Source organism: Eleutherodactylus coqui, chromosome 1 (assembly GCF_035609145.1).
Source record: "Eleutherodactylus coqui strain aEleCoq1 chromosome 1, aEleCoq1.hap1, whole genome shotgun sequence".
Classification (NCBI taxonomy): Eukaryota; Metazoa; Chordata; class Amphibia; order Anura; family Eleutherodactylidae; genus Eleutherodactylus; species Eleutherodactylus coqui.
Genome location: NC_089837.1, coordinates 503,423,108 through 503,447,551, shown reverse-complemented (window position 1 = coordinate 503,447,551; position 24,444 = coordinate 503,423,108). Strand labels below are relative to the sequence as shown.

Genomic DNA, 24,444 nt, shown 5'->3' with positions numbered 1-24,444 from the left:
AACCATACCCTTTGAAAGTTTAAATGCTTGCTTTCGTTTTAAGTTTCTGACCTCCAGGGATGTCTGTCAGGGAAGGCTTGGTGCAGTGCGGCTTCTCTGCCTGGTGGCGTTTGTTGCCGGTATCGCTCCCCTGGAGGAGTTTATCGTACTGCACACCGCCTCCACTGACCGTCCTTGGACTGACTGGTCTTGTTGATCACTTGTTCACATATTCAGAGTTCGTATTACTCTTTCCTTGTGTTTCTTTCCCCCTCCTTGTGTATCCTCCCCCCCCCTATCTCGCTTTCCTTACGATACAGAAAGCTCATATAAAATACTAAGGAATTACTCACGTGTCAGCCTTCTCTACTCTAGGTCACCCTTTTAGTCTGCCATGCCTCTCTCTCAACAGCCGAAGACGAATGAGCTCCTCCGCGTCTCCTCATTTAACGTGAGAGGGATCAACTCCCCATTCAAGCGTTACAGTGTGGCTCAGCTTCTTCGAAAATATGGCACAAAAATCGCCTTTCTTCAGGAAACGCATTACAAGAGGGGTAAGTGCTTGGCCCTTCCAGGCAGACAGTTCTCATTGGGCTTCCACAGTTCACACACAACCTCAGCTTCTAAGGGGGTCTCTATCTTTTTCCATAGCTCTGTCCCCTTCACATGCGAAGCACAACACACCGACGAGGAGGGTAGGGTGATTCTCTTGAGGGGACACATCCAAAACTTTAAGATTACCCTGGCCAATTTTTACGCCCCGAATTCGGGTCAGGTTCCCTGGCTGGTCTGGCAGTTAGAGACCCTTAAGGAATTCGCTGTGGGCCCCATCATCTTAGGGGGTGACCTAAATTTGACGATGAACCCTTTAGTAGACTCGTCAACTGGACGTTCGCAGATCTCACAAATTAAACTGAAGAGGCTACATCGAGCCCTTTCTGAGTTGGGCTTGGTGGACGCCTGGCGCCAGTGTTCCCCCTCCGCAAGGGATTACACTTATTTTTCTCAGGTCCATGCTTCTTTTCAGAGGCTCGATTATGTCCTAATAGCCTCTGAACTCCTGCCTTTTTTGGTAGATTCAGTGATTGCTACCACCACTATTTCTGACCACGCTCCGTTACATGTGAACCTTACAATGCTCTCCAACACCCCTAAGGAGTGGAGGTGGCGGTTAAATCCTGCCCTTTTAGACTCTGAGGACGACAGGATGATGCTCTCCAAACAACTGGAGGAATTTTTCAGATTTAACTCTGGAAGAGACCAGTCGGCGGCCCTTGTGTGGGAAACGCATAAAGCGTTTATCAGAGGCCATTTAATAGCTTTAGGTTCCAGAAAAAAGAAGTTACAACAAAGGGAAATAGACAACTTGCTGGGGCAAATCGCGAAACTAGAGCACTCCACTAAACTTAAGCAATGTAAAGAAAACCCGAATAAGCTGACGGCGCTCAGGAAGGAACTAAATTTATGCCTGAGGTCTAGATTTAACAAAAGATGTCTTCATCTAAAACATATAGTGTACGTCCAAGGCAACAGAGGAAGTAAATATATGTCATCACAGATAAAGAAAGCCTGCGCAAAAAACCAGATTGATATAATAAAGGCCCGTTCGGGAACTAAAGTCACCTCTTCCACTGACATTGCGGTTGAATTCCAACATTTCTACTCCCAGCTATACAATTTGCGACCTCGGAGGAATCTGGAAGAGATCCTTAAATCTAACACCCAGATCGCAAACTATTTACAAAAACTTAAACTCCCCGGATTGGAGAGGGAATCAGCTAACTCTCTCCTTGCCCCAGTAACAGAAAAGGAAGTAAACGAAACCCTTGATTCATCCCCTCCGGGTAAAAGCCCCGATCCAGATGGCCTCCCCCTCATATATTATAAATCCCTACGTCCCATTCTTGTCCCGAGACTAACAGAACTGTTTAATAATCTCATGAATGGCGGCTCTTTACCAAGGCAGGCCCAGGAAGCCCACATCACGTTGATTCATAAAGAGGGCAAGGACCCGGAGATGTGTGGCAGCTATAGGCCCATTTCTTTGATAAACTTGGTCGTCAAGATGTGGGCTAAACTTCTCGCCAGGAGAATGGAGAACTATATCCCGCTCTTGGTAAATAGAGAACAGGCTGGCTTCGTGAGGGGCAGGGAGGGAAGGGACAATAGCACACGTATTCTCCATGCAATCCAGTATGCTAATGCAAAGAAAATCCCCCTCGCTCTGGTCAGTACTGATGCCGAAAAGGCTTTTGACAGAGTTGATTGGGGATATATGAGATCTGTCTTGCTACATTTCAACTTCCCTCCCTCCTTTGTAGAAGCCATCTTTACTCTATATGCTGAGCCTCATGCTAGGCTAAAAATTAATAACACCCTTTCCCCTCCATTTGAAATAAGTAATGGCACGCGCCAGCGGTGTCCGTTGTCCCCCTCCCTGTTTATATTAGCCCTGGAACCCCTCCTGCAGGAAGTGAGACTGGACCAGGAGATTCGGGGACTAAGAGTAGGAGACTGTGAATTATCGGCGACGGCGTTCGCAGATGATGTTATTTTTACAATTACGAATCCGGAGAGTGGGCTACTGAGACTGAACACCTGCCTAGAGCAATTTGGAGCACTCTCGAACTTCAAAATTAATTTCAACAAATCAACAGTCCTGGGCGTCGCGATTCCAAAAGCTAGGTATGAAAGGCTGAGGGTGGGCTCCCTGTTCTCCTGGTCCAGCTCATCAATAACTTTTCTGGGAGTAAAGCTAACTGGGAGGATAGAGGATCTCTACCCTGCAAATTTTCCCCCGCTGCTAGCTAAAATAAAGTCCCTGCTCCAGAACTATGATGTACCGTACATCTCCTGGTTTGGGAGGAAAAACCTCATAAAGACCTACATACTCCCCATCGTCCTATACCAGATTAGATCCCTTCCGGTTCACTTGCCCGCCAGCTTCTTTGACACCCTTAGATCCTTGTTCATAAAGTTTATTTGGAGACAGAGGAGCCCCCGGTTGGCGTATAGTCTCCTGATCAGAGGAAGAGATGAGGGGGGAATAGGAATGCCGAACGTATATGATTACTACATAGCCTCCTACATTAGTAACTGGCAGAGACTCACCCTGACTGGAGAGGACCCTCTCCTATATCAGTTGGTAGCAGAATTGTATGGGACCTCTGCATTGGCGGATCTGTGGTTCACTAGGAAGAATACATATAGGAGCAAAGGGTTCAATCCTTTGCTGAGAGGACCCTGTGAGGCGTGGGACCTGCGGAGGGAGACACTGGCGCCCACGCCCTCTCCCATTACTCCCATAGGCTCTATCCCAGCTCTCTTGGGACTGCCGCCGGATCCCTGTACGAAGAGACTCTGGATGACACTTAGCAATAGACCTCTCAGCGAGCTCCAGGCTATGAGACACTTGGGACCGAGAGAGATAGTGGAGTCCCTGCTGCCCGCCCAGCCACTGTCATTCCTCCAACGGGCTCAGATTGAGGGAGTGATTAAGAAATTTAACCAGACCTTCACGTCTTCCAGACCTCTTACCGCATTTGAGAGGGCAGTGAAAGACAGTAGAACAGGCAGCAAGAAAATTGCGTTCATTCGCAAATCCTGTTCTTCTTCCTTACAAATTGCAAAGCCAGCTTTTCTATACTCCTGGGAAAAAGAGCTACATATCACACTGTCACCCCACGAAACACACATAATCTTGAAATTTGCCTACGGGGTTTCCCCCTGCATCACCTCGCAGGAAGCCCATTATAAGCTCCTTGCCAGGTGGTATAGGACACCCCAGTGGCTCGCTGACCACAAACTTTCCCCTGACAATAAGTGCTGGAGATGTGGGGGCGACACGGGCACCTTTTTACACATTTGGTGGAGTTGTCCGGTACTGGAGGCTTTTTGGCAGGAGACCACGGTGTCGTTACAAAAGATTTCGCCAGGCTTTACACTCTCACCTGAGGTTTTGTTTCTGTGGAGGCCCACGAGTAGCTTTAATCCTCGCAAGCATAAATTGCTGGCCCACGCAATTGATGCGGCCAAGGCACTTATCCCTCTTCTCTGGTTGCAAAAGTTTCCCCCCCTCCTGAGTCAGTGGAGGGACAGAATGGACCTGACTTACAACTTGGAGGAGCTCTCTGGCTGGGCCACTGGCTCCCATGAAAAATTCGTGGAGGTCTGGGGTCTGTGGAGGGAGGTACGTGATCAGGTAGGCCACTGAGCACCTCAAAAGGCTGGCTGGCTCGGCAGCGCCGTGGCTGAGCTCACTTGGACCCCTCCCCCTTCTTGTCCTTTCCCCCCCCCCCCTCCCCACCACACCCACGAACCGATGTATGTATCCCCCGTCTTCTTTTGTTAGTAGGATGTCACCACACTATGCTAGATAGACCTTTGTTACGGTTTGCATTACTGCCTGTGTGGCGCCGTCCTTGCCAGGATCACATGTGATGTAATTAAGGTTTCAGGCAATTTGTTATTGTATGTTTGGCTGTGTTAAAATTAATAAAAAAATTGGATTTGAAAAAAAAATAAAAAATACGGAAAAGAAAAAAGCAGGTGTTCTTATAGCAATTAGAGATTCTATTGATTTCAAACTTGTTAAATCCAAAATAGATGAAAAGGGGAGATATATAATACTAATTTGTGATGGTAATGGGTTTCCTGTAACATTGGTAAACATGTATGTACTGAACAATGCTCAAATACGATTTCTTAATATGGTGATGAGAAAGGTTTTAATTTCTGATAGAAGTATAGACACCAACAGCAGAGGCAGAACGGTAGCACCTACACTAGCACCATGGCTGCTAAAAGAGGAACTCTATGATACAACGCAAACGCAAAAAAGTACTCCTACTCCACAAGACATAGAACCTGGACTAAGACTGACATGATCTTAGTGGATTTTTTTTTTGTTACCAAGAGTGAAGGAGGCCTCGATTGGAACCACTCACCGAAGAAAAAATTTAATTAAAACTACTGACTTTATGGAAAATTCTTAAAAACTTATTAATGGACAGACTGAAACATATATTTTTCAAAAATGAGGGGAATTTATTGATAATTTGTGGCCAGAAAATTCCCCTACCCCAAAAAGAAACCCATTCTCTTTGATCGTACTATTGTTCCAAATACAGAGTATCAATCCACTTTATTATTAGTGTTTGTACCACAGGTGGAGACACCCCCTAGGTGTTAATTCAGTAAGATCAACAGATCGGGAAGGTCATTCCCTTTTAAAGTTTATCTAAGAGCCTCTTTGCGGTCTCCTAGATTAGTAATAGTCACAAAAGGGAGTTAAGATAGTGTGTGATGACTACTGAATATGTACACTCTTAGATACATTAAAAAATGCACCTCTTTAATACTTCATTACCTCTGTATATGATATTGCAAAACGGGGAAAGAGATGCATAATATTGACCCCTCTATGTCCACAGATACGGCCCACTGAGCAAGTGTGACCCAGAATTAGGGAATCAAGGTGTGCTAGATAGAAAATAAAACACTCCTAATGATTCCCTTAAATGGCATGTAGTAGTGGAAAGGACGGGGTTAATTATAAGCAGGACAGCTATAGCAGGCACACATATAGTCCTTTTAGGATTGTACATATGTTGCCCCACAGTCCAAACACAGTGCCATCAATATATTGCAAAGTGTATGTTTTCTTAAAAGAAAAAAAGAGGGTCCAGTGCACAATGGGTTAAAGTTCCCCTATGTATCTGAATGTGAATCAGCTTCTCCGATCTCAAGCAGTGTATTCCATTCCTTGCAGTAAATGGGTTTTGATGCATAAATTCACCCAAATTGCTAAATGGAACTCCCTGCTAAGTATTCTGGCATTAATTGCCGTAATAAGAGATAGCTGACTGTCTGGGCATTGTTGTAGCCGCCCGATGAAAGGTACCGGGCAGCCGGCTAACACTGTACTAGCTAACTCGCTTTGGAGATGAACTGACTCACTACTCTTATAACATCAACGCGTTTCTACACTCTGCTACGGCAGACTGTGTCATCAGGATGTGTTTAAATTCATTAGCTTGAGCGGCCGTGATGAACGGCGGCTTTCCCAATAGTGAGTGCCACGCGTCAGGAACTGACAGCGCTTATATGTGAAACACCCCTCCTTCCCTCATTCCCAGAGTTACTCCCCTTTTTCCATCTATCCCCTATCCTGATTGAGATCTGAAACACTCCCCTCTTTTGCTCCCTCGCGATATATTGCAGGGAGTGTGTTCTCTGACAGAAGTTCAGCACTGGACAGCTCCCCTGCTGTTACGATATCAGACAACAGGGTGGTAGTGCTTAATAATCAGTTCTGGACAGCTCCCACACTCAAAATGCAATGTATAGGCATAATGAGCACCTTCCCATGCTTCAGGGGTTTTTAAGAAGTTTTTTTATGATGCCATAAATTCTCTCATCAGGATCATTAGATGGTGGGGGCTATTTAAATACTCTAGAGGGATTGTTTGAGTTAGTAACACTGGAAGCATAAAAGTCTATGTGTGTCTTTTAATTTTTGGTCAAACCCAGCATGTACACCAAATCCAAAATTTCAAAATTTATAAGAGGTGGAGATCAATTAGAGGAAGTCATTTTTCATTCAGGAATTTCTCTTTTTCTTTGATCTTGAACTTTTCTCTTTTTCCTTCTTTTCTTCTTCCTGCTTCTTTTTCTTTTCCTTTAATCTCATTCTCCTCCAGATCTTAGTGGGAGATAGGAAGCTTTATACTTCTTTTTGTCACATGATTATTCCCACTGGAATTAGTCTGATAAATGACGTATAAGAAACTTGTTCGTTCAAGCCTTTGGGGGAGCAGGTCTGTAATCTATGGATCCACATGCACTCTTTTTGTAGTAATTTTCTATTAATATTCCCTCTTCTTCCATTGCACCTGATCAGCTCTATGCCCTGAAACTTCAGGACACTAGGGTTGTTATCATGGTGGTCTCTCACATAGTTCGCTAAACTGGTATGCTCATTTCTCTGCACATTTCCCACATGAGCCAGTATTCTTCTTCTCAATTGTTGTTTCATTTTGCCTACATATTCCATGGGGCATGGCCAGGTGGCCAGATATACCACCCCTGACGTTTTGCAGTTTATGAAATCACTGATCTCATACGTCTTTTTGTATTGGAACCTGCAAATGTAGTGCCTTTCCTTATAAATTGGCACGCTGCACAGTCGGAGCAAGGGTACGACCCCTTAATTTTTTTGGAGTTTAACCATGTTTTCTTAGGGGACTCAGGGGTGAAATGACTATGAACCAGATGGTCCTTGAGATTTCTACCTCTTCAGTATGTGATAGAAGGCCTACTTCCCGGGCAATCCGCCGAGTCCTTATCCTTAAGTAGGATATACCAATATTTATGAAGGATCCTATCCACATTTTTGGATTGGAACCACCTCCTGGTCTGATTACGCACCAGATTTCTATCCTTGGGATTGTCTCACTCTGAGTATATACAAAAAGTTTGGAGGATTAACTCCTATTTAATGAAGGTTGACCCTTGCAAAACTCAATTGTGTACAGCTATCCAAGAATATTTTGCAATTAATGATCTACCTTTTACTGTGTGGAATGCTCATAAATCAGTAATTAGGGGACTGATGATCCAACAAGGGTCCCGATACAAAAAATAAAATCCTAAACGACCTGCTATCACAATTAAAAAATCTAGAACTAAAGGTACAGAAAGATCCGACAGATAGCATACATAGGAAACTACTCTGTGTAAGACAACAACTGAGGGACCACTTACTATTGGAACATGAAAAACAACTCAAAGCCTATAAAAACTACCTACTATACAGCTAACAACAAATTTAATAGCTATATGGCTCGGAGAGTAAAACAAATAAGGATCAAATCCAAGATTCCATTTATAAAAGAACCAGGCTCAGAGCATAAGCTTTGCAACCCAACAGATATAGCGGAAGCTTTTAATCGGCTCTACGCACGTACTAAAGGTGCAAAAAAGAAAAAAAAAAGGGCTGCTCCTAATGGGACAGGTGAGGTTCTCAGTGCAGTTCTTGAGGTCCAGAGTGAGATAGAAATAGAACGCTTGCTTAATATTCAGGAAAAAGAAAAAGCTCAAGAAAAAGCTGGAAATAGAGTAAGCTGCTTGCAGTCAGGCAGAGAAGCAAGCAGAGATCTTGAAAGACAGATTGGGTTACAAAGAAAACCAGGAAGCGCTCCATGAGAGACTGGTGTCGCAGCTACAGATGAGCTTGGATGAGAAAGCTGAACTACAGGAAACCCAGATCCGGGAGCTGGAACGGAGTCATGCTCTAGTTATGGGGGCAGTGTCCAAGCAGTTGGAGCAAACTGAAAAAGTGAAAGAAACATTGAAAAACGGGAATTTTTCTTACCGATAATTCCCTTTCTTGAAGGCATCATGACAGCATACGCTTGGAGGTTGCTCATCTGCTGACCTGATGGGACAGGAAAAGGCAGAGCATAAAAGAAACCTCCCCTCCACCAAACACCAGTGTGTTCCAAATAACCACAGTGACAGAATACTTAAGCAGAAGGTGTGTTTTTATTGACATCACACACCTCAGACAAAGAAACATAAGCATACACATTACCTCATGTGTTGGACAAAATAAGGGTAACCATGTCGGTAGGGGGGGAAAAAGCCCGTATGCTGTCATGATGCCTTCAAGAAAGGGAATTATTGGTAAGAAAAATTCCCGTTTTCCCTTCGTCATCATGACAGCATATGCTTGGAGGAATACCAAATAACTGGCATGGACTTTTTTAGGGAGGGATTACCGCTTGGAGCACCTTCCTACTGAAGGTTGCATCCTGACTACATTTAAAGTCCAGCCTGTAATGTTTAATAAAAGTATGGCCAGAAGTCCACGTGGCTGCGTTACAAATCTGCTCGATTGACGCATGCGCTCTTTCTGCCCAAGAAGATGCCACCGCTCTCGTCGAGTGGGCCTTCAATCCTTCTGGAGGAGGGATGCCCTTGGCCTTGTAAGCTTCCTGGACCGCTCTCCTGAGCCACCGGGCGATCGCATCTTTAGAAGCGGCCCTTCCTTTGGCCTGCCCCTGAAATTGAACGAAAAGTTTATCGGTCTTCCTGAAACTTTCCGTTGCCTCAAGGTACGCTAGTATAGCTCTTTTGACATCTAGATTATGGAGCTTCTGCTCCTTTTCGTTTTTGAAATTTTGGCAGAAGGCTGGAATAACTATTGGCTGGCCTCTGTGGAAATCTGACAAGACTTTAGGCTGAAAGGACGGGTCTAAAGAAAATACTATTTTGTCTGGGTGAATAGTCATATATGGGGCCCTTCGTGAGAGGGCCTGGATTTCACCCACGCGTCTGGCCGACGTGACTGCCGCAAGGAGGGCTACCTTATACGTCAGCAAGGCGATGGATAGATCTCTAATAGGTTCAAAAGGGGGATCGCAGAAGGCCTGAAGGACTATGGTCAGATCCCAGGGGGGTGCCGTAAGCCTTGTAAATGGATGCAATCTACTTGCCCCTCTAAGAAATCTCCTAATCCACCTGTGCTCCGCAAGCGCGAGATCAATAAATGCCCCCAAAGCCGCAACTTGGACTTTGAGGGAATTCGGACTCAACCCTTTATCCAGGCCCGCCTGGAGAAAATCTAGGATTTTACGGATGTCTGGCTGATCTAACTGCTGGATGTCCTGGCCTATCCACTCTGAGAATTTTCCCAGACTTTGGAATAGATCTTTTTTGTCGAGGGTTTAAGGCTCTCACTAATAGTGGAAATTACGTTAGGAGAAAGACCCTTCCCCAAGAATTTTACCCGTTCAAGATCCAGGCCGTAAGCCTGAACCTGTGAACCTCCGGGTAAAGAAGAGGGCCCTGCAGCAATAGGTCGGGTCTTGGTGGAAGGTGGAAAGGCTCTCCTACTGACAGAGATCTCAGGAGGGGAAACCAAGGTCTTTTGGGCCAATAAGGTGCTACCAGAATTACTGACATGCTTGACCGCAGTAATTTCCTTAGTAGGAGCGGAATTAATGGTAAGGGGGAAAAGCGTACGCCAAGTCCCAAACCCAGGGGTGAGAGAGAGCCTCCGTGCCCAAGGCCTGTTTCTCCGCGCCTCGGGAAAAGAAAAGCCGGCACTTGGTATTTGCGCTTGACGCAAATAGGTCTATTTCCGGTAACCCCCATTTCGTCACAAGCAGGCTGAACACCTCGGGATGGAGTTCCCACTCTCCTGGGTCCACTTTCTTCCTGCTTAGAAAGTGCGCGGCTGAATTCTCGGCTCCTTTTATGTGAAAGGCCGACAGTGACTTGGTTGTGAGTTCCGCCCACTGAAGGATCCTTCCCGCCAACTGCTGCAGTAGAGGATTCCTGGTGGTACCATGGTGGCGAATGAGTGACGCTGTTGTCATATTATCTGAAAAGATCCTCACATGCTTCATCCCTAAGAGCGATTGCAGGCTACATAGGGATTTCCACACCGCATTAAGTTCTCTAAAATTAGACGAACCAGATCTCTCGATTGTCTGGTCGAGTGAGGACTGTAACTTGTCCCTATTCTGAAGGATTAGTGACTGGAGACCGCGACTATGGAACTGAGCCCAGGGAACTACGCCAATACACGAAGTTATTAGCCCCAGGATCCGCATTGCGTCTCTTACTGTTACTCTAGATTTTTTATAGAGAGTGGAGCATTCCTCTAAAATATGCTGTTTCCTTAGAGGAGGAAGGGGTGAATTTTGGAGACTGGAATCCAGAATGACTCCCAGGAATTTTTTCCTGGTTTCTGGTTCCATGTTGGATTTTAGATCATTAATAATCCAACCCAGGTTCTTAAACAGTTGAAGTGTGGAACCCAAGTGTGACCTCAGAATAGTCGGGGAATCTGCCACCAACAGGAAGTCGTCCAAGTAGGGGACAATAATAGTCCCACGATTGCGCAAAAAGGCAACCATTTCTATCACCACCTTGGAAAAAATTTGCGGAGCGGAGGAAATTCCAAATGGGAGGCAAATAAACTGAAAGTGACAGATTTCCCCTTCCATTCTCAGCGCAAACCTCAGGAACTTTTGCGCGTTGGTGTAAATAGGGATGTGAAAGTAAGCATCCTTTAGGTCAATTGTAGCCATTACATTATCCCTGGCTATTAGGGGAGTTGCAGTTCTGATAGTCTCCATTTTAAATTTTCTATACTCAATGAATTTATTCAATTCTTTGAGGTTAATTATTGTGCGGTGGGAGCCATCTGGCTTGGGAACCAGAAAAAGGGGGGGAATAAAATCCCTTCCCCTGTTCCTTTTTGGGGACGGGGATAACCGCGCCGAGATCCAGCAGGTTCTGTACACCTCTCAACAGAGCCTGCTCTAGGGCTGGAGACTAGATTGGGGTTACAATAAATCTGTCAGGGGGGCGAGATTCTAGTTCTTGTACCCCTCCGCCACCAGGTGTAGCACCCACTCGTTAGTCGTTATATTATGCCAACTAGTGGCAAAACGAGCCAGTCTACCGCCCACCGGGCACGAAGATGCGGGCTGAGGGACGATAATAAGAGTCTTACCCCTTCCACCCTTCGGATAAGACCATCTTCCGGTCTTCCCTTTCCCAGCGTATGTAGACGAGGGACGTGGAGTGAAGGGTCTTTTGGGCGGTCTGATGGCTGGCAGTCCCTGGTTCTTGTCCCAGGTCCGGTCCAAAAATGCGTGCACCCCGAAAGGGTAGGGCACACAGCTTGTTTTTGGATGTTAAGTCCCCCGACCACTCCTTTACCCAGACTGCCCTTCTGGCGGTGTTGGATAGGGCTGCCGTGCGAGCTCCGAAGCGGACCGTTTCCATAGAGGCATCCGCCAGAAACCCCGTTGCGATCTGTAGCAGAGGGATGCCGCTCGCCAACTCTTCCCTGGAGGCTTTTTGGTCGATTAGGGACACAAGCTGATCCAGCCAGACTGCCATGGAGCGAGCCACCGAAGTGGCCGCGATATTGGATTTTATAATAAGGCTGGACGTGGACCAGGCCTTGCGCATGGTCATGTCCACTTTATTATCCAAGGAGTCCTTTAAGTGGGACGTATCTTCAAATGGTAATCCAGACTTCCTGGACACCATAGCGATAGCCGCATCTACTTTCGGCATTTCGTCCAGAAACGTCACCTCGTCTCCCGCAAATAAAAGGCGCTCCTTGAACTCCCTAGGGATTAGCGGAGTCTGATCCACACAATCCCACTCGTTCAGGATTAGTTGTTTAAGTGTGGCATTTACAGGAAACGAAGATTTCCGTTGTGGAAGCAATCCCGCAAACATATTCGTTTTGTGCTGTGCGGGGTTGCTGCACATCTTCCTCCACCTGCATGGTTCTACGTACAGCTTTTAAAAGTTGATCTATGTCAGCGGTGGAAAAAAGGTACTTTTTCTCCTCCTGCAACACTTCCCCAAGATTACCAAACTCCAAATCTTCCGCCATGTCAGAGTCGGACTCTGACACAGCCGGAGCAGACCTTCGTGTAACCCCTGAGGGCCCAGGTTGGAGGTCCGAGAGGGAGGACTGAACTTCTTCCCGGACGACCGACTGAATTTCGGACATGAGGGAAGATTTTTCCTCCTGCAGAACTTTTGCAGAACAAACGGCACATAATGTTTTGGTGTAGAAGTCGTCGAGTTTGGCCAAGCACACTGGACACTTTTTACTCCTCCTCCTAGTCTCCCTAGGTTTTTGAGTATCCCTGTCCTGAAATGACATGGGAGAACTCTGTTAGTAAGGAAGTGTATGTAGTGCAGGTGTCTGTAGGTTGGCCCACTGGACCACTTACAGTTTGGAGATTCTCTGGGTCCTCTCTGGCCGACATCCTGCGCTTGCTTGTGGGATCAACTCCTGTACTTAGGATCGATTCCCGGCGTAAAGAAACACCAGCTGCTTCCCTGGTGTGGAGGAGCTTTAAAAATTTGAATCCGGCGCCAGCCGCGCTAAGCCACGCCCACTTTCACGCTAGGCCACGCCCCCTTGTGGAGCGTCTGACGTCACCGCGTCACTCCCGGAGCTCCGCTGAGGCCACGCCCCCTTGAGGAACGCTGCTGCTCGGCCCTGGACCCAGAGATGGCGGCCGCCGCCGAAATGACGGCCGCAGTGGTGCCGGAAAGCCCGTACTTGGACCCAGGCCCACGCAGTCCCCGGTAAGCTCCCAGATGAGGTACTTCCCACTGGGGTGCCGGGGCCTGCCAGGAGAGATGCCGCCGCTCACCGGTAAGCCCTGGAACCTCCGGCATGGGACAGCATCGCTGGAGCTCTGCCACTCCTGTCCTGAAGGGACAGGAAAAACACTGGTGTTTGGTGGAGGGGAGGTTTCTTTTATGCTCTGCCTTTTCCTGTCCCATCAGGTCAGCAGGTGAGCAACCTCCAAGCGTATGCTGTCATGATGACGAAGGGAAAGCGAGTGTTCTAAGCTGACCGAAAAGGGGAAGGGATTGTTGGAAGACAAACATGAATTTGAATGCAAGAAAAATGCAGTAGAGAAGCTGCTTCAAGAGCTACAAGTAAAAGTTACTGAAAGTGACCAAGTGCAGATAGAGCTGTCTGAGAAGGTGAATAGACTGCAGGTGGAGTTGAAAGCTCAGACTGAGAAGTCTCAGAGGCTGGTGCAAGAGGAGACTCAGCAGAGGCTTGGTCTTAGTGCACGCCTGAAGACTATGCAAGATGAGAGAGATGTGTTCCTCAAGCAGTAAGAGAAAGATGCAGAAACTAAGAGGAATCTGTCACAACAGATTGCATCACTTCAGGCGCAGGTGTCAGTTCTGGAAAAGAAACTGGATGAGAACCCTGCATGCTGGGTCACGGTTGAAGAGCAAGACAGTGAAATCCTAGAAGAAGTGAAAGTGATAAATCAGTTGTTTTTTCTTCAAACTGATATCTATGATGAAATTGAAACATTTACAGTGAGTCTTCAGCAGGAAGTAGAAGACATTAGTGTGGAGCTTGGTTATCAATGGCAGATGGTGTCCAACTGGAAAGTCATTGAGAAAGTGAGAGCTGAGCTACAGATGGAGGGTGAGCAATCCTCTGAATTACAAGAGGCCAACGAGAAGGCAGAAGGTGAAACTGCTGAAGCAGAGCAGGCCACTAAGGTAGCAGAGACTGGGGAAAAGGCCTATATGGACTGTTTATGATTTGTGATGTGCTGCGAATAAAGGCTGGCAGGAGCCAGATTTAAAGAAATTTCAGACGGCTGGAGCCTATTTTCGTGTGAGGTGCGCCACTTCCTAACCGTGTGGACGCCGATCCAGACGCGAGTCAACCACGACTTGTTACAATACGCTTCTATATAGGTTTGGCAATTGGAGAGCTTTCTTGGGTTAGAATGTATGCAGTTTTCCGAACGTACATACCTCCTTGCCCCACCCCTCTTTTCTACTTCCCTGCTCCTTATGTTGTTTGATATGTTTATGTTAAGGTATGGAAAACGAGGAAAATGTGATGTTTAGGCCTACAACTCTATGACAATGTAAAACTGTTACTATGCTACGCTACCCAACAACATACCAAAGATTTATTGAAATTAAATAAGGTATAATTGTACTTAGTTGGATGCTGTAGATGCCCAATATCAAATAGATTCTTACTGTTTAGTAGGGGAACAATGGAAGTAGGTTGGTCTGTAATTTGAGTAGTGGATGATGTGTCCACTAAGGGGCATAGAGTTTTATTGAAGTCACCCAATAGTCCTAATGGACTAACTTTAACCTGGTCTATAGTTTTTAATGATAGTATGCTGCTTAGAATTAGGGTCATATATTGAGGCTAGAGTGTACTTAGTGCTGTTAATAGAGCATATCAGTATAGCGTAACGCCGATTGATATCCAAGATCACTAAATGGACAGAAAATACAATTGTATCCTTGATAGCTATGGACACTCCACATTCACTATGTATTGCAGAAGAGGAAAAACATGGGGAAACCACTTGTGTGTTAGCTTAAATACATCTTCTTTGTTTAAATGTGTTTCCTGATGGCATAGTATGTCTGTATCAGTTATGCAGCCTCTCTCCACACCATTAATCGCTTAAAGATCCAATTGTGCAAACAACGTTCAGAAAGCTCCTTCAGGTAAGGTTGGGACATCAAAAACCGATATATCGAAATATCACTAATGCTTTGGCGATACTTTTCATTGATATTGGTATGTCCGATATATCGGTAACATCGATCGTTTATGGCGATATCAATTTTTGTAAAGAAGAAACATGTCTTGTGGTCCGGTGACCATGTTATCTTTCTTTACATTCTGCCCCCTTTGTGTTGGCACAGGATGTAGTTTTGCTGTCGGCACTAATGAACTTCTAAACAAGTTCTAGAAACTTCTGGAAAGTGTGAGGTGACTGTCACCAATAAGGTTTGCTCCAGGCAAAACGACTCTCAGAATAGTGGGGTCTTCGGCCCCTTTTCCACAAGCGTTTGTTCATTGCGTTAGACGCAGGCTCTGAACGCTTGCGTCTAACACGATGGCTGTGGGCAAAGCTTTCTAAATGAAAGCATTTCCACATGCAGATGGAGGGCTGCGCTGAACGTGCAAAGGTTGCGTCCAGAAAAGGAGACGCGACATGTCGTGCGCTCAGCGTCTAACGCCAACGCAGTGCCCATAGAAAAGATAGGAGGCCCGTCTAGCGCAATCACAATTGCATTCGGGGCACTGCCTTTGCCTTACCAGGCCCTGCATTGCTTGCAAGTTGCCATGGAGACCGTTGGTCCCTCAGCGGCAACTTGAAAAAATGCAGGGCACGCAGCCCCACAAACACACAGAGATCATGCTCACATCCCGTCAGGTCCAGCGGCCCGCTTCTGGCTTCCTTGTCGCTGGCAGGACCTGGTTTCAGTGTGTTTACCGCCATCATCTTTCTGCACTCCCGGTCAAGCTGGTGAAATTCTGTCTCCTCGAAGGAGCATTGTGAAGGGAGAGCATGCGAGCAAATTAATATTACTTGGCTCATTAGATAACGATTATTGGGGCCAATGATAAAAAACCTCTTTTTATATTCCTAATTTTAATTCTATGTTTCATCTGTAATAGAGATGAGCGAGCACCAAAATGCTCGGGTGCTCGTTACTCGGGACGAACTTTTCGCGATGCTCGAGGGTTCGTTTCGAGTAACGAACCCCATTGAAATCAATGGGCGACGAGCATTTTTGTATTTCGCCGATGCTCGCTAAGGTTTCCTTGTGTGAAAATCTGGGCAATTCAAGAAAGTGATGGGAACGACACAGCAACGGATAGGGCAGGCGAGGGGCTACATGTTGGGCTGCATCTCAAGTTCACAGGTCCCACTATTAAGCCACAATAGCGGCAAGAGTGCCCCCCCCCCTCCCAAAAACTTTTACTTCTGAAAAGCCCTCATTAGCATGGCATACCTTTGCTAAGCACCACACTACCTCCAACAAAGCACAATCACTGCCTGCATGACACTCCACTGCCACTTCTCCTGGGTTACATGCTGCCCAACCGCCCCCCCCTCCCCCCCACAGCGCACACCAAAGTGTCCCTGCGCAGCCTTCAGCTGCCCTCATGCCACACCACCCTCATGTCTAATTAGAAGTGTGTCTGCCATGACGAGGAACCGCAGGCACACACTGCAGAGGGTTGGCACGGCTAGGCAGCGACCCTCTTTAAAAGGGGCGGGGCGATAGCCCACAATGCTGTACAGAAGCAATGAGAAATAGAATCCTGTGCCTCCTCCATCAGGAGCTGCACACGTGGGCATAGCAATGGGGAACCTATGTGCCACACACTATTCATTCTGTCAAGGTGTCTCTGCATGCCCCAGTCAGACTGGGTTTTTTAATTCATAGACACAGGCAGGTACAACTCCCTATTGTGAAGTCCCTGTCGACCGACAGCATGGGTGGCTCCCTGGAACCCACCGGCGATACACAAAAATATCCCATTGCATTGCCCAACACAGCTGAGGTAGTAATGTCGTGCTAAATGCAGGTGGGCTTCGGCCCACACTGCATGCCCCAGTCTGACTGGGGTTCTTTACAAGTGGAAACAGATGCATTTATAATTCCCTGTGGACCCACAGCATGGGTGGGTGCCAGGAAGCCACCGGTGGTACATAGAAATATCCCATTACATTGCCCAACACAGCTGAGGTACTAATGTCGTGCTTAATGCAGGTGGGCTTCGGCCCACACTGCATGCCCCAGTCAGACTGGTAATATGTACCTTAACAGTAACCGCGTTGGTGGTAATGTGTTGGTGACTGCGGACCTAGTAGTGCGGTTTTATTTTGTTGGTTTTCGGAATGTGGCCAGGATTAAGTGGGCTGTGGCGGGGGATGTTTTTGAGGCACTACGTGTCCTCTCCACGTGTCCGTGGTTATATGCACCTTAACAGTAACAGCGTTGGTGGGAAATGGCCTCGCCGCCATCATGTCTTTGGGAAGCCTCTGTTTCCACACCCCAGAGACATACCATTAGCAGCGGTATAGGCAGAGCCCATAATTTGTAACATTTCAGTCGTAGCATTAGGACAGGCCCCACTAACATATCACTAGCAGCATTATAGGGGGAGCACAGTATGCGTTCCATTTCAGTAATAGTAGCAATCAAGACAGGCCCCAGTAACAATTCCGAAGCAGCAGTATAGTGGGAGCGCAGTCTTCGTTCCATTTCAGTACCTGCAGTATAGACAAGGCACAAGTTAAATTTATGTAGCTAAAGTGTAGGCCAACCCCACACACCTTTCTGTACCATGAGTGCAGGCGAAGAACATAGAAATTGCTATGATTACACTGTAGGCGAAGGGCCACAAAAATTGCTGTATCAACAGTACTAATGTACATCCAAAAAATTGGCCATGGCCAACCAAGAGGGCAGGTGAAACCTATTAATCGCTTTGGTTAATGTGGCTTAAGTGGTAACTAGGCCTGGAGGCAGCCCAGTTTAACGAAAAATTGGTTCAAGTTAAAGTTTCAACACTTTTAAGAGCATTGAAACGTATAAAAATTGTTTAGAAAAATTATATGAGTGAGCCTTGTGGCCCTAAGAAAAATTGCCCGTTCGGCGTGATTACGTGAGGTTTCAGGAGGAGGAGCAGGAGGAGGAGGAGGAGGAATATTAGACACAGATTGATGAAGCAGAAATGTCCCCGTTTTGGATGGTGAGAGAGAACGATGCTTCCATCCGTGGGTGCATAATACGTATTGCTTAGGTATCGCTGCTGTCCGCTGGTGGAGAAGAGAAGTCTGGGGAAATCCAGGCTTTGTTCATCTTGATGAGTGTAAGCCTGTCGGCACTGTCGGTTGACAGGTGGGTACGCTTATCCGTGATGATTCCCCCAGCCACACTAAACACACTCTCTGACAAGACGCTAGCCGCAGGACAAGCAAGCACCTCCAGGGCATACAGCGCGAGTTCAGGCCACGTGTCCAGCTTCGACACCCAGTAGTTGTAGGTGGCAGAGGCGTCACGGAGGATGGTTGTGCGATCGGCTACGTACTCCCTCACCATCCTTTTACAGTGCTCCCACCGACTCAGCCTTGACTGGGGAGCGGTGACACAGTCTTGCTGGGGAGCCATAAAGCTGGCAAAGGCCTTGGAGAATGTTCCCCTGCCTGCGCTGTACATGCTGCATGATCTCTGCGCCTCCCCTGCTACCTGGCCCTCGGAACTGCGCCTTCTGCCACTAGCGCTGTCGGCTGGAATTTTACCATCAGTTTTTCCACCAGCGTCCTGTGGTATAGCATCATTCTCGAACCCCTTTCCTCTTTGGGAATGAGAGTGCAAAGGCTCTCCTTATACCGTGGGTCGAGCAGTGTGTAGACCCAATAATCCGTAGTGGCCAGAATGCGTGTAACGCGAGGGTCACGAGAAAGGCATCCTAACATGAAGTCAGCCATGTGTGCCAGGGTACCTGTACGCAACACATGGCTGTCTTCACTAGGAAGATCACTTTCAGGATCCTCCTCCTCCACCTCTTCCTCCTCCTCAGGCCATACACGCTGAAAGGATAACAGGCAAGCAGCATGGGTACCGTCATCAGTGGGCCAAGCTGTCTCTTCCCCCTCCTCCTCATGCTGCTCCTCCTCCTCCTCCTCCTGAACGCGCTGAGATATAGACAGGAGGGTGCTCTGACTATCCAGCGACATACTGTCTTCCCCCGGCTCTGTTTCCGAGCGCAAAGCGTCTGCCTTTATGCTTTGCAGGGAACTTCTCAAGATGCATAGCAGAGGAATGGTGACGCTAATGATTGCAGCATCGCCGCTCACCACCAGGGTAGACTCCTCAAATTTTCCAAGGACCTGGCAGATGGCTGCCAACCAGGGCCACTCTTCTGTAAATAATTGAGGAGGCTGACTCACACTGCGCCGCGCAAGTTGGAGTTGGTATTCCACTATAGCTCTACGCTGCTCATAGAGCCTGGCCAACATGTGGAGCGTAGAGTTCCACCGTGTGGGCACGTCGCACAGCAGCCGGTGCACTGGCAGATTAAACCGATGTTGCAGGGTGCGCAGGGTGGCAGCGTGCGTGTGGGATTTGCGGAAATGTGCACAGAGCTGGCGCACCTTTCCGAGAAGGTATGATAAGTGGGGGTAGCTTTTCAGAAAGCGCTGAACCACCAAATTAAAGACATGGGCCAGGCATGGCACGTGCGTGAGGCTGCCGAGCTGCAGAGCCACCACCAGCTTACGGCCGTTGTCACACACGACCATGCCTGGTTGGAGGCTCAGCGGCGCAAGCCAGCGGTCGGTCTGCTCTGTCAGACCCTGCAGCAGTTCGTGGGCCGTGGGCCTCTTCTCTCCTAAGCTGAGTAGTTTCGGCACGGCCTGCTGACGCTTTCCCACCGCTGTGCTGCCACGCCGCGTGACACCGACTGCTGGCGACGTGCTGCTGCTGACACATCTTGATTGCGAGACAGAGGTTGCGTAGGAGGAGGAGGAGGAGGGTGGTTTAGTGGAGGAAGCATACACCCCCGCAGATACCACCACCGAGCTGGGGCACGCAATTCGGGGGGTGGGTAGGACGTGAGCGGTCCCAGGCTCTGACTCTGTCCCAGCCTCCACTAAATTCACCCAATGTGCCGTCAGGGAGATATAGTGGCCCTGCCCGCCTGTGCTTGTCCACGTGTCTGTTGTTAAGTGGACCTTGGCAGTAACCGCGTTGGTGAGGGCGCGTACAATGTTGCGGGAGACGTGGTCGTGCAGGCCTGGGACGGCACATCGGGAAAAGTAGTGGCGACTGGGAACTGAGTAGCGCGGGGCAGCCGCCGCCATCATGCTTTTGAAAGCCTCCGTTTCCACAAGCCTATACGGCAGCATCTCTAGGCTGATCAATTTTGCAATGTGCACGTTTAACGCTTGGGCGTGCGGGTGCCTGGCGTCGTACTTGCGCTTGCCCTCAAACTGTGGCGCTAGCGACGTCTGGACGCTACGCTGAGAGACATTGCTGGATGGGGCCGAGGACAGCGGAGGTCAGGGTGTGGGTGCAGGCCAGGAGACGGTAGTGCCTGTGTCCTCAGAGGGGGGTTGGATCTCAGTGGCAGGTTGGGGCACAGGGGGAGAGGCAGCGGTGCAAACCGGAGGCGGTGAACGGGCATCGTCCCACCTTGTGGGGTGCTTGGCCATCATATGCCTGCGCATGCTGTTGGTGGTGCCTCCCCAGCTGATCTTGGCGCGACAAAGGTTGCACACCACTGTTCGTCGGTCGTCAGGCGTCTCTGTGAAAAACTGCCACACCATAGAGCACCTTGACCTGTGCAGGGTGGCATGGCGCGAGGGGGCGCTTTGGGAAACAGTTGGTGGATTATTCGGTCAGGCCCTGCCTCTACCCCTGGCCACCGCACTGGCTCGGCCTGTGCCCACACCCTGACTTGGGCCTCCGCGTCCTCACCCGCGTCCACGTCCTATAGGCCTACCCCTACCCCTCAGCATGGTGTATTACCAGTGATTTGATTTCCCAGGCAGGAAAGAAAGTGGCGCAAGCCTGCAGCCAAAATAGAATTTTTTCCCGTGTTTTTCAAAGGACAAGCCACACTGCGTGTATTCAATGAATACTACTAAGTTTAATAACTGTGTTGTGGCCCTGCAAATGTGTCACAGAACTGCAGTGATGCAAAGTTATTCGCTCCAGCAGATCAGGGATTTCCCATGCAGGAAAGAAATTGGTGCAAGCCTGCAGTAAAACGTAGCTGGCTGCGTCTGATTTTTTTTAATGTTCTGCACGCAGCACACACGTACCCAGAGCCCTGAGGACTGTCACAGGCAGGCGAAATAGATTTTTTTCCCTTGTTTTTCAAAGGAAAAGCCACACTGCGTCTATTCAATGAATAATGTATGTCTTCTGGCCCTGCCTACACAATTCTATCCCTGTAGTATTAATGCCGGGTGCAATGGTCTGCACAGCCAGTTTTGAGAAAAAATAAATAAAATGCAACACTGCTAACAGCAGCCTGGACAGTACTGCACACGGATAGATGTGGCCCTAGAAAGGACCGTTGGGGTTCTTGAAGCCTACACTCACTGCTAACACTCTCCCTGCCTAACCCCCACTTCTGTCCCTATTGCAGGGCGCAATGCTCTGCAGATCCAATTTTGAAAAAAAAAAAAAAAATACAGTGCTAACACAGTACTGCACACTATTAGATGTGGCCCTGAGAAGGGCCGTTGGGGTTCTTGAAGCCTACACTGACTCCTAACGCTCTCCCTACAGCAGCTCCGGTACCAGCAGCACTGTCCCTCAGCTAACTCACAAGGCATCTGAGCCGAGCCGCGGGAGGGGCCGATTTTTATACTCGGGTGACATCAGATCTCCCCAGCCACTCACAGCAGGGGGGTGGTATACGGCTTGAACGTCACAGGGGGAAGTTGTAATGCCTTCCCTGTCTTTCAATTGGCCAAAAAAGCGCGCTAACGTCTCAGAGAGGAAACTGAAAGTAACCAGAACACCGCGTGGTACTCGTTACGAGTAACGAGCATCCCGAACACCCTAATATTCGCACGAATATCAAGCTCGGACGAGTACGTTCGCTCATCTCTACTGGCTAACACTAAGGCTTATTGCTTGTACAGATGAAACACGCGGTTATAAGTTGTTTTATCTGTGATACCCGTGTGCCCAAAAACTGCATTGAAAATGCAGCAAAAAAAGCGTCATACACCATTGTTATGTGTACAAGTACCCAGAGTGTGTACTTATTCATCCACTTCCTGGAGGAGTAATAGAGGATCATCATCATCTACGATCCTCCCGGATTATTATTTTATGGCCAATACAAATAGTTACTTAGATCTGTCTGCAGACGGACGGACGGCTCTCGGGTCTCCTTCTCATGGCAGAATTTTGCCACTGAATTGAGCACAGATTCCGCACCCAATTTTGCAGTGAAATGCGTCATTTTAGTGTTCTATCGCTGCTCCGCAGATCTGTGCTGTAGCTCATATAGTAGATTTTTCTTCATGCAGATCATCAAATCCGTAATGCGGCAAAAATAATTGTCCTGACAATTACCGCAGAGACGAGATCTGCTGGCGCATACGGATTTGTCCCACCGCCAGGAGATAATTCCATCTGTATGCAAAAAGATTACAGAACCCCAAAGCTCAGCCGCAATATTCCACCGAGGGTTAAACTGTCAGATCTACGTGGATAAATCTGACCCGGATCTGACGGATTATAGACCGTGCGAATGAGACCTTGTACTGTATGCGGAGGAGAAACCAGGACAGCAGCGGCACGCAGGTACTCACCGGGCCGATGCATTTCGTATTCGGTCCTCTTTTTGGTATACATTTGGCTATGGAATCCTGAATCCGAATTCCACAACACCCGCTTTTACATTCACTGTTGTTAGAACATTCATCTCCGATGTCCTTAATGTAAAAGAGGAAATAAATGATTAGTGAATTTGTTTCTAAGGCGTCACATTTACATCACAGGAGGAAGTAAAGACTGTTACAGACTTGCCAACTCTCCAGTAACATCCGGGAGACTCCCAGGCAGAAGGGAGACCTGATTACCGGAATAGTTGTCAAATCTGCCGTACGTCACTGAAGTCTCTCGGAAGGGACCCTATACAAAAATATTCCTCTCCCCCGGACCGATGGATGTATGGCAGGTAGCCAGGGACATGCTGATGCCCTGCTGACCTTGTTTGCACATAATCCTGCCCTCCCTTTGGAGATCAGTGGCGCCCCTGCAGGCAGATCCCATAGAAACACCAGTACATCATGATGAGTGAGGCAGAGGCCCTCAGTAAGCGGTGCTGTGTGCCCGGAGGTGCAGTAGAAGTGTGTCTTTTTCATTCCATGTTTGGGCATAAACCTATCATTAAGTGAAGGCATCAGCTGATCCCCGGCTGGAGTATCATCTCCAAGACAGAGAAGGGGGGAGAATTCTTGTCATCCAGTAGTTACTTCTGTGGGGAGCAGTAGGGATTCCTATAATGGAAGTGTATAATCACTGACACCAGGATCTTTATGGATTTCATTCCTTTTCAGTAAATTATCTGTAAATAGACGCAGCGTGAGGCTGGAGGTTCAGGGTCCGAGAATGTCCCGTCTGATGCTACATCTCCCGCCGCACGCTGTTTTACCTCAATTTGTATCAGTTGTTTAATTCAGTTTGTCGGTGAGGCTCATACAGATAAAACACAAGGCGGTAAAGGTTATCTGTGGAACCCGTGCGTCCCAAAACATGATTAGCAGTAAAGAGCGGCGCACTACTGCTATGTGTATCAGCACCGAGGATGTATTTATCATACAGTTCCAGGAGGAGTAAAGGAGGAACAGCTGTAGGGTTATAAGATAAGACGCTCCTGGATTTACATTCTATGGACAATTTAACTAGTTGTTAAACAGACAGTCAGGAGGCGGATCATTCAGATGTTTCCTTGTGCAAATTTTCAAGTCTGCACTGCGGGAAAAATAATTGACCCGTCATTTCTTGATGATGAAACCACGTCAGGCGGCGGCACATGGATCTGTCCCGTAACAGAGGTTACATCCACGTGCGAATGCACACAAGAATCTGCAGCAGAATTCTAGAGCTCAGTCTCAGAGATCTTTCGTGGGTTAGATTGTCAGAGTCGCATCAGGAAAATATGGCACCAATCTGACAGTTTAAGGTCACTCTCACACACGGCATTGGATATTTTACCATGATCTCTGAATGCACCCCACCATTGTGAGGCTGATGAGGTATGCTAAAAATTGTGAAAACGAACGGGGGCGTGGCCTAGTCTGAATGGTGAACAGTTGGGCTTCCAAGAGCTCTGTCCCTGCCTTACAAGATCTATCAGCATCCTGCCTCTGCTGGACCTGAGCCAGGCTCCCAAAGCCCTGCATCTTACCCTCCAGCGTTAGGCCCAATGCCCATGGACAGAAATTCTGCAGCATTTTTTCCCACTGAAATCTCGCCATGGCACGCTGTACATAGGATGGCATTAGTTTAATGCCATCCTATGCTCACTGCCCCGATTTGACCGCATGAAAATCCGTGCGGTAAACAAATGGAGGC

The 24,444-nt window shown here is 47.9% G+C and overlaps 1 protein-coding gene across 1 annotated transcript in view; it reads right to left on the bottom strand.

Moving 5' to 3' along the window:
* LOC136614094 (prestalk protein-like) overlaps window positions 1-24,444 on the bottom strand; it is an 85,738-nt gene that overhangs the window by 16,003 nt on the left and 45,291 nt on the right. Inside the window, exon 3 of the mRNA XM_066594098.1 lies at window positions 22,677-22,799. Coding sequence (XP_066450195.1) covers window positions 22,677-22,799 — 123 coding nt within the window. The remainder of the gene's footprint in view (window positions 1-22,676; window positions 22,800-24,444) is intronic.